The sequence below is a fragment of the Leptodactylus fuscus genome, chromosome 1 (assembly GCF_031893055.1).
Source record: "Leptodactylus fuscus isolate aLepFus1 chromosome 1, aLepFus1.hap2, whole genome shotgun sequence".
NCBI classification, from domain to species: domain Eukaryota; kingdom Metazoa; phylum Chordata; class Amphibia; order Anura; family Leptodactylidae; genus Leptodactylus; species Leptodactylus fuscus.
Window position 1 is genome coordinate 135,820,571 of NC_134265.1, and position 10,334 is coordinate 135,830,904.

Genomic DNA, 10,334 nt, shown 5'->3' on the forward strand with positions numbered 1-10,334 from the left:
AGTCCTCTCCCCCACCCACCTGTCCCACTAACCCACTCCCTCCTCCTCCCCCCCCCTTTTTGTTTTGTTTTTTCTCTATGTTGCTTTCTTTGTTTTTATTTTTTCTTGTGTTGCACTGTGTGCTTTTTTGTTCGCAGGGCGGGTGTTCGCCTTGTTTCTTGTAATTGTCTTTTCTTATTGTATAAAACAGAAAAAATTTTCAATAAAAATTTGAGTTACAAAAAGAAAGGCTATTCTTCCCCTACCTTTAGATGTCTTCTCCGCGCTGCCATTCTGGTGATATTCATAGCTTTTACTGTATGCAAATGAGTCTCCAGATAGCACTGGGGGCGGACCCCCTGCGCTCAAACAGCACTTCAGAGCGTCCCCTGTGCTGCCTGCAGACTCTCCAGCGACTCCCTCCATCTTCTTCTCACAATCGCCTTTTCTCCGTGTCTGCGCATGTGCGGCGGCCATTTTCCTGTGGCCTCTTATGCAATTGTCCATTCGGCCACAGGTAAATGGCTGCCGCACATGCACAGTCGGTGCAGTGCCCCCTTTTCTTTTGAGGGGTTGTGCATGGAACAGCCATCTCCATATTTGTTGTATGTATGTATGTCTCCTTAAATGCCTCTTCTCCAGACTAGACAAATTTAACTCATTTAATCTCTCCTCATAACTGAGGTCCTTCATGCTTCTTATCATTATTTAATTTGTATTATTTTGTTTCTAGGTGGAACTTTCTCGTTCCTTTACATTCAGGAACTCTGGTCAGAGCTATCAAGGGATTCCAATAATTGCTGCCAATATGGACACAGTGGGCACCTTTGAGATGGCAAGAGCACTTTGCAAGGTGAGGAAATGTCTACAATAAAATAAAGATAAAAGCCAGAGTCTTATTGTACAGGCAGCTGTTCAGATAAAGCACTGGCTTAGTTACAGTAGGGCCAGGTCCTACAGTTTTCCAAAGTTACCAGAACCATACACTTGGTCTTTTACAAATTTAGGAATATTGGGATTGTGTTTAGGATAGGTTGTTTTCCTTTTGTAATTTATGTAGTTTACTTTCATTGGCAAAAAAATAACGCACCCAGGTAGAAATGTTGGATTGCTGTAAAACTCAGCAGGCAGCTATGTCTCAGGCATATATGTAAATGACTAGAGATGTGGTCTGATTACATGCTGGGATTTGCCAGAAAAGGACTAAAAGGGTAAAAGTGCTTTCCCCACTTCCTTATGAAAGGGCTCTCAGAGGCTACTTTTGGGTAGTGTACCTCTTTGTGAGAGATCTTCAACTTCAAGACATGCCTCTATGATGCACGTGGAAACATTTTCCCCAGTTGAGAGGCTTTGTGAGGGGGTTAATCATTGGATTGAAAGAAACAGGATCATCATTGGCAGTAGCGGTTACGTACGGTGAACATACTCTTGACGGCTCAGACAGCTCCAGAGTCCTCCCATCGTGGTCTAGTGGTTTTACTGGGCTGTCCTCTCAAAGTGAAACTGCTCACTGGCTGTGCCATCCCAAATTCCTGTTGCTGAAGCCGCTGATTGACCTCGGCAGTCACGTGACTGCTGATGCCAATCACTGGCCTCAGGAAGAGAGCCTGGGATGCCACAGGTAGTTCCGCTTGGACATCACAGTAGTTCACGTGTGGAGGGGACTTCTGACGGAATATAACAATGGACTGGCAGGACCGGAGCGCTGAGGAAAGGTGAGTATGATTTTCTTTCATTTTTTTCATCTAACCCAACCTATTTAAAATATAAAAAAAATTGTCTGAACATCCCCTTTAAGGTGGTGGTGAATGGTACTGTGATGTAATGCCACATTCAGAGAAACCAGATGTGAAACAGCAGCTGTTCCTCAAATATCTAGATACAGATGACTAAGTGTCCTGATATAAGATATTTAAAAGTAGTTGAAATGTTATATACTGTAAAGACAAAATGTGACAGTAATCTTACTTTTTGTTTCCTTGTAGTTTTCTCTCTTCACAGCGATACATAAACACTATTCAGTTGAAGAGTGGAAGGAATTTGCTGCCAACTCTCCAGAGTGCCTTGATGTAAGTCATCATTTCTCTGCAGATGTTAATTCTTATAGAGCACTGTGCTATCCTACAACCTTACTTTCTACTAGATATCTGGTTTTCTTAACACAGTATTCTCCATGTCTCGTAGAACGTGGCCGCAAGCTCAGGTACTGGCCAATCTGACTTCCAGCAGTTAGAGAAGATTTTAATGGCTGTTCCTCAGATTCGTTACATCTGCCTGGATGTAGCTAATGGATATTCGGAGCAGTTTGTCCAGCATGTAAAAGATGTAAGAGCCAGGTTCCCAAAGCATACAATCATGGTAAGAGCATACAGTGTGGTCTCTCATGTCTTTTATTGGAAAGGTTTTCGTTTTCTAGTCTTACATTTACTGACAAGTGATTTCTGTCTCCAGGCTGGAAATGTTGTAACTGGAGAAATGGTGGAGGAATTGATCCTTTCAGGCGCTGATATAATCAAGGTTGGAATAGGGCCAGGTACTATCTGTCTTCTAATGATGAAAAATGGAGATCCCTAGCTGTAGGAGATCTTAACGCTCCAAGGAATATAGACAATGGTGTAAAAAATAACCGTGCACTTGGCACACACATAAGCTTAATTTTTTCTTAGGGGGCGTTCACACTACTGTCTGTGTCCGACAGGTAGTGTCTGCTCCTAGTGTCCATTCAAAATCTCGCTCGGACATTAGGAGCGGACACTAGCTGTGTCCGTGACACTTGTCATTCATTTAAATGGCGATTGGGTGCGTTCTTTTTCACTCCGTGCCCTTCCTTCACTGTCCGCATGTAAAGATGTCTGACTTTTCAAGCGGACAGAAAAACCCGACATGTAGGTTTTTTCTGTCCGCTTGAAAAGTCGGACATCTTTACAAGCGGACAGTGAAGGAAGGGCACGGAGTGCAAAAGAACGCACCCAATCGCCATTTAAATGAATGACAAGTGTCATGGACACAGCTAGTGTCCGCTCCTAATGTCCGTGCCAGATTTTGAACGGACACTAGGAGCGGACACTACTTGTCGGACACAGACGGTAGTGTGAACGCCCCCTAACTCATTAAACTTACAATGTGGATGGAGAAAATGATAGTCCATACATGCTCCAGGTCTTAGACCTCATAGGTGTTTGGCATTTTATAGTCTTGTATCTTGTGAATTCGCATTCTTCACCCTAATGCCCTATGTTTATAGAAAAGACACATAACTTGCAATTTAAAGGATTTCCACCAAAAATGTGTATTTTTAAATCAGAAGATAGAGATAAACAGTTTGCTATTCATTTTTGAAGCTGATTCAAAGGTGAGGGCTAATATGGCTGCATCTCCAAATGTCCGTTTGCACAACTGTCCATTTTAGCAAAACAGAAAAATATCAATATCTCTGTAAGCAATAAAACTGAAATACCAAACTTTTGCTATGACATATGATTTACCAGTAGGTACTATTTTTCAATTTAGAGTGGAAATCCTTTTTAGGCTGGGGCCCCACTTACGCAGTGTTTGTGGCGGTGGTGAAACGGTGCAGAAAAATACACTGCATAGTACAGTACCTGGAAAGTACATGTCAACATGTAATTTATTATTTTATTATATTTGTGATGAAGTGACTGCTACAAAGAAATAACTCCTTCAGATTTTAACAGTCTACCAGAGCAAAAGGCATGGTTGTCTGTTTGTGAAAACCTTTTAACCCAGTAACTGCCATTTTTTTTTTTCAATAATATGGAATCTGCACTGTGAAAATGACCTTGTGTGCACGTGATCAGTTTAGGTTTCCTATCACGGGCAGCCTTCTGCTGGAGCACGTGAATGTCCTGTTTCTATTCCTCAATGACAGGTGGCGTTCGTAGGCGGGTTAAAGTACCCGATCCCCAATCGGGGATCATGGCAGTTAATGGGTTAATTCTAAATGTATTTCTCTAACAGTTTTATCTCACACTTTTGTCTCACATCTCCTTCAACTTTATTTAGGTTCTGTTTGCACTACCCGGAAGAAGACAGGAGTTGGATATCCACAACTGAGTGCTGTGATTGAGTGTGCAGATGCAGCACATGGACTGAATGGCCATATTATATCGGTTTGCATCAATAAGCCCGTATTTAGTTGGTGATATTTAGATGAGAAGCTATACAGGATTATAAAGAACATTATATTTTTTTGCTTTTAGGATGGAGGTTGCACTTGTCCAGGGGATGTCGCAAAAGCTTTTGGTAGGTTTCTCAATTTTCTAAATTAGTAATTAGTAATATATACAGTATTCACATTCATATTATTTTTTTAATTCTTAATTTTTTATGTATAATTTTGTCTAGTGTGTGTTTTTTTTTTTTTTTTTTAAATAAAATAACCCACCGTAATTTGTATAAGTTCACAAGACAGGCTACATTTATATCTGTGCTGGGGTCTTCGTCGGAGACTCTTTTTCTCTGTCCATCGAAAATCGACAGAGGAAAAAGTCGCGCACAAAGGACTTTTTTCTTCCCCAGTTTCAGTTTTATAATGACTGACAACATGCTCTATGTGCACCCGCTGTTTTAGCAATCCATCTCTCCGTTGTTCAGATTTCCAAACGGACCCGAACAACAGAGAGGCAACACTAGTGTGAACTTAGCGTCAGGAAATAAAGGTATGCTTGTATGCAACAATCAAGACAGGTTATGTATACATTTGTGCTGGAGTCTCCGTCAGAGACCCCGTTGCAGTGTTCATGAAAAGCTTAAAATTAAAATGTCTCGAAACCACTTCACAGCTGAATATTGCAATAAGCAGTAGAGCCTTAACCATTATTCAGATAATGTCCACATGTAATATTTCTACTAACACTTAAATTCATAAGCAGACGCTCTTATATTTTAATACTTTGGTGGCAATTACAATAAGACGTCTCTCAGCATGAGCTTTTGATAAATGTTATTTATCCCCTTCCAAACTATCAGTTATTCACAGGATAATATATTCAGCTAATGCGCTTTCAAATCAGCGTAGTAATGGAAAGTAGCTTTAGGCTTAGAATCTGCTATTAAGGAAAATCTCCCGTATAATATGACAACATTACATTTTATTAATCCCCTAACAGTCGCCTTAAAATGACAAAAACCCTCCTGAAAACTTTTTTATTATAGATTTTGAATTTATGGCTCAAATACATATTACTGGCACAGAACTGGTGCCTTATATGCATTTAAAACCTTTAGCAATCTAATGCATTTTAGCTTTAAACCAGAAACTTTTTATCCCTCTCTTCAGTTCATCATCATTATTTTACATTTTATTTCATTTGATAAGTTTTTATTAATTGTTTTTGAGAAATGAGATAAACAAAAACATCACAATTCTGCCATTTCAATTTTATGGTTTATAGCGTTTCTCATGTCCAATAAATAATGTACTAATTTCATTTTAGGGGTTGTTACAGATGTGTTGTTGTGTGGTTTTTTTTTTAAAAAAAAAATTCATTAAAAAAATTGTTTACTTTTCTTTTGTAAAACCACATACAGTCCTATGAAAAAGTTTGGGCACCCCTATTAATCTTAATCATTTTTAGTTCTAAATATTTTGGTGTTTGCAGCAGCCATTTCAGTTTGATATATCTAATAACTAATGGACACAGTAATATTTCAGGATTGAAATGAGGTTTATTGTACTAACAGAAAATGTGCAATATGCATTAAACCAAAATTTGACCGGTGCAAAAGTATGGGCACCTCAACAGAAAAGTGACATTAATATTTAGTAGATCCTCCTTTTGCAAAGATAACAGCCTCTAGTCGCTTCCTGTAGCTTTTAATCAGTTCCTGGATCCTGGATAAAGGTATTTTGGACAAACAATTCAAGTTCAGTTAAGTTAGATGGTCGCCGAGCATGGACAGCCCGCTTCAAATCATCCCACAGATGTTCAATGATATTCAGGTCTGGGGACTGGGATGGCCATTCCAGAACATTGTAATTGTTCCTCTGCATGAATGCCTGAGTTGATTTGGAGCAGTGTTTTGGATCATTGTCTTGCTGAAATATCCATCCCCGGCGTAACTTCAACTTCGTCACTGATTCTTGAACATTATTCTCAAGAATCTGCTGATACTGAGTGGAATCCATGCGACTCTCAACTTTAACAAGATTCCCGATGCCGGCATTGGCCACACAGCCCCAAAGCATGATGGAACCTCCACCAAATTTTACAGTGGGTAGCATGTGTTTTTCTTGGAATGCTGTTTCTTTTTGGACGCCATGCATAACGCCTTTTTTTATAACCAAACAACTCAATTTTTGTTTCCAAAATGAAGCTGCCTTGTCCAAATGTGCTTTTTCATACCTCAGGCAACTCTATTTGTGGCGTACGTGCAGAAATGGCTTCTTTCTCATCACTCTCCCATACAGCTTCTATTTGTGCAAAGTGCGCTGTATAGTTGACCGATGCACAGTGACACCATCTGCAGCAAGATGATGCTGCAGCTCTTTGGAGGTGGTCTGTGGATTGTCCTTGACTGTTCTCACCATTCTTCTTCTCTGCCTTTCTGATATTTTTCTTGGCCTGCCACTTCTGGGCTTAACAAGAACTGTCCCTGTGGTCTTCCATTTCCTTACTATGTTCCTCACAGTGGAAACTGACAGGTTAAATCTCTGAGACAACTTTTTGTATCCTTCCCCTGAACAACTATGTTGAACAATCTTTGTTTTCAGATCATTTGAGAGTTGTTTTGAGTAGCCCATGATGCCACTCTTCAGAGAAGATTCAAATAGGAGATCAACTTGCAATTGGCCACCTTAAATACTTTTTCTTATGATTGGATACATCTGGCTATGAAGTTCAAAGCTCACTGAGGTTACAAAACCAATTTTGTGCTTCAGTAAGTCAGTAAAAAGTAGTTAGGGGAATTCAAATCAATAAAATGATAAGGGTGCCCATACTTTTGCACCGGTCAAATTTTGGTTTAATGCATATTGCACATTTTCTGTTAGTACAATAAACCTCATTTCAATCCTGAAATATTACTGTGTCCATCAGTTATTAGATATATCAAACTGAAATGGCTGTTGCAAACACCAAAATATTTAGAACAAAAAATGATTAAGATTAATAGGGGTGCCCAAACTTTTTCATAGGACTGTAGGTGCTACAGTCACCATTGACTGCAGCATCTAAGAGTTTAAAGGACAAGTATGCAGCTGATTGATAATGAGGGGGTGATATCCATGAACAAAAGTGCATGGCACCTCCTTTCCTGGGCTTACATGAAGTCAGCTGCAGTATGCTCGTGTAAGCAGCCACAAGAAAATGGCTGCAGACATGCGCAGTCGGCTCTGCCCGATGGGAGAGCTGACTGCGCATGCGTGAATTTTAAATCCAGAAGAAGCTGACGGAAGAACACATCGCAGGGAGGCATGCCAGTAGAAGACAGAGGTCGGCGCTAGAGAGTATTCTCGCAGCACTGGGGATGCCCCCAGTCCTGTTTGAGCGCTGGGAACTGCCCCCAGTGCTGCGAGAAAACTCATTTACATACTGAAGAAAAAAAGGATATCTACAGAACAGTGGCCCAGAGAAGACTTCTAAAGGTAGGAGAATAGCCTTTCTTAAGGTTATTCCTACATGATAGGCAATGATTGAATCCCTTTAAAGGCAAATTGCTCCATGAAAATGCAGTCTAATCTGCAGGCAGTTTATTAAAGCGCAGGAGTCTCATATTCTATACAGGTTTAATACTGATGCAAAGAGCTGGACTTTGTGGAGGTGGTGAAAAATCTATCTCCAGTGAAGTAAAATGTATAAACTGTATACGAGTAAAAGCATAAAAAGTCCATGTTTATTTGTTTCAGGCGCTGGAGCTGACTTTGTAATGCTGGGCGGGATGTTGTCAGGACACACTGAATCTGGGGGTGAAATCATTGAGAAGAATGGGAAGAAGTATAAATTATTCTATGGCATGAGTTCAGAAACAGCAATGAAGAGGCACGCTGGCGGAGTGGCAGAATATAGGTAGCCATTATAACATTTTTTTTAGTGGGATTTTACTCTAGAATAATAATTTTCTTAGATAATGGCCATAAAACCTTCTAAATATGCTTCCTTATACCTTTTCACTAGAGCTTCTGAGGGAAAAACCGTAGAGGTCCCATACCGAGGTGATGTGGAAGATACCATTAAAGACATTCTTGGAGGAATTCGTTCTACCTGCACCTATGTAGGAGCTGCCAAGCTAAAGGAGCTCAGCCGAAGAACAACCTTTATCAGAGTGACCCAGCAACTTAATGCTGTGTTTTCCAACCCATGACAATAAGCTGTCCAGTAGGTGACACTTAATTTAAAGGGAACCGGTTAAGTTGAACTTTGTTCTGTTTGCAGGCAGCATGTTATAGAGCAGGAGAAAATATCCAGATAGATGTGTAATATTAGTCGTAGATTTAAATCAATAAATTTGCAAGATTTACAAATTGTTTTCCCACAAACTTTATACACTGTAGGTTCACCCAGCTACTCCAGTCCTCTACCACACTGCCAGCAGATAGCACAGCATGTTCAATACTTTAGGTTCCTTTTAAGTTTTTTAACCAAATCTTATATATGATACTACTGATAGTTCACATATATGCCTGCTGCTATATGCCTAGTCACTGGCTCACACACTTCCTGCATTCCATGCCAGATCTTACAGGCTCACATTTTCCATAGTGTTAACAACATTGTAGGTATCTTACATGTAATATTCCTGTGCAAGGGTCCATTTGTACTAACTACTAGTTATTCCTGCTGTGTTTATTGTTTTTTAGATTTATGTGCTTTAATTTTTCATTTAAATCTATATTATGATTCAAATTTTTATTTATATAAAAGAGCAAAATAACAGCTAGTGCTTATTCTGCATTTATACAGCTATGCTGTCTGTAGTGTTTGTTACATGGAATCATCTGCAAATAAAAAAAATCGTGATGATGAAAATTTTTCTGAACTCTGTTCTTTATTCCACTGCAGAATTTGTTGTTATTTTATAAAGGACTCATGTATTATAAGGTGTCTTTTAAGATCTGTAATGAGTCATATGTTAATTTAATACTGGCCCAAAGCCAAGAGGCTTAGCTTGTATCAGGGGTGCTAGGCTGTTGGGTCACTTTCCCTGCAGGATCAGGGTGGTTTCTGTGTAGTGTTGCCATTTATAGCCGAGGAACCTTCTTAAAGGTTAATTTTCGGGGCAACATAGTGGCTCAGTGGTTAGCACTGCAGCCTTGCAGCGCTGGAGTCCTGGGTTCAAATCCTGCCAGGAACAACATCTGCAAGGAGTTTGTATGTTTTTTACGTGTTTGCGTGGATTTCCTCCAATTATACAAAGACATACTGATAAGAAAATAAATGTACCTGAATTTTTATCACAAGTTGTTGAGCAGTCTGTTCTTTGGCTGTGTAAGCCTTAATACACAGTGCCATATCAATTTTTCTGCTGCTAATAGTCCTGTTATGGCTGCTTAACATTTTGCATTTCTGTCTAAGGCAAGGGTTGTGTAAAATAAGGAGCAGTCTGCCCCCCATCCCTTATCCTTTATAACTACCTGTATTACTGTATAGTCTAAGGATAGCAGGAATCAAGGATGCTACAGATCACTGACATACCACATATACTCGAGTATAAGCCGAGTTTTTCAACACAGTTTTTGACCAGCCGCAATAGTAATGTATAGAATCTCCCATAAAATAGTGTGAAAAAAAGAAGCTTTAAAAAAATATAATAAAAAATCAAATAAATAAAAGTTCTAAATCCCTCCTTTCCATAGAATACATATATAAGTAGAAAATGACTGTGAAACACATACACATTAGGTATCCCTGTGTCTGAAAGTGCCCAGTCTACTGAATATAGGGTATCTGCAGTGCTCCTGTTCCGTCAGGAAGGGGTTAATAGGAGCACTGCAGATACCCTATATTGAGCCAGGCTAAGTTCCAAGTGGGGGAAAAAAATCCCAGTCCTCAAGCTCAGGGAAGGGGCAGACAGACAACCAAAACACCCCCTCTCCTTTCCTGGCACCCAACAACTACTGCACCCAAAAACTCAACCATTTAATTTTTGAAATTTTCCAGTAGCTGCTGCATCCCCCCCCCCCCCCCGGCTTATACTCGAGTCAATAAGTTTTCCCAATTTTTTGTGGTAAAATTAGGGGCCTCAGCTTATACTCGAATATATATGTTAAGTGATTTAACCCTTTCCCGACATCCGCCATACGGTGAATGTCGGGTGTTTAAATATGGCGGCTGCCCGATAGTCGGGCGGCCGCCATAGCCGCCAGGTGTCTACTGTGTTCAAGACCCCTAGGGGGT

The 10,334-nt window shown here is 40.0% G+C and overlaps 1 protein-coding gene across 2 annotated transcripts in view; it reads left to right on the forward strand.

The window, feature by feature from the left end:
- GMPR2 (guanosine monophosphate reductase 2) overlaps positions 1–8,885 on the forward strand; it is a 20,566-nt gene extending 11,681 nt beyond the window's left edge. For both annotated transcript variants that reach the window (XM_075276708.1, XM_075276709.1), the window contains exons 3-10: positions 713–832; positions 1,965–2,048; positions 2,164–2,337; positions 2,431–2,512; positions 4,003–4,109; positions 4,200–4,242; positions 7,847–8,006; positions 8,115–8,885. In XM_075276708.1, coding sequence (XP_075132809.1) covers positions 713–832; positions 1,965–2,048; positions 2,164–2,337; positions 2,431–2,512; positions 4,003–4,109; positions 4,200–4,242; positions 7,847–8,006; positions 8,115–8,301 — 957 coding nt within the window. In that variant the 3' untranslated portion in view covers positions 8,302–8,885. The remainder of the gene's footprint in view (positions 1–712; positions 833–1,964; positions 2,049–2,163; positions 2,338–2,430; positions 2,513–4,002; positions 4,110–4,199; positions 4,243–7,846; positions 8,007–8,114) is intronic.
- The last annotated feature ends 1,449 nt before the right edge of the window (positions 8,886–10,334 follow it).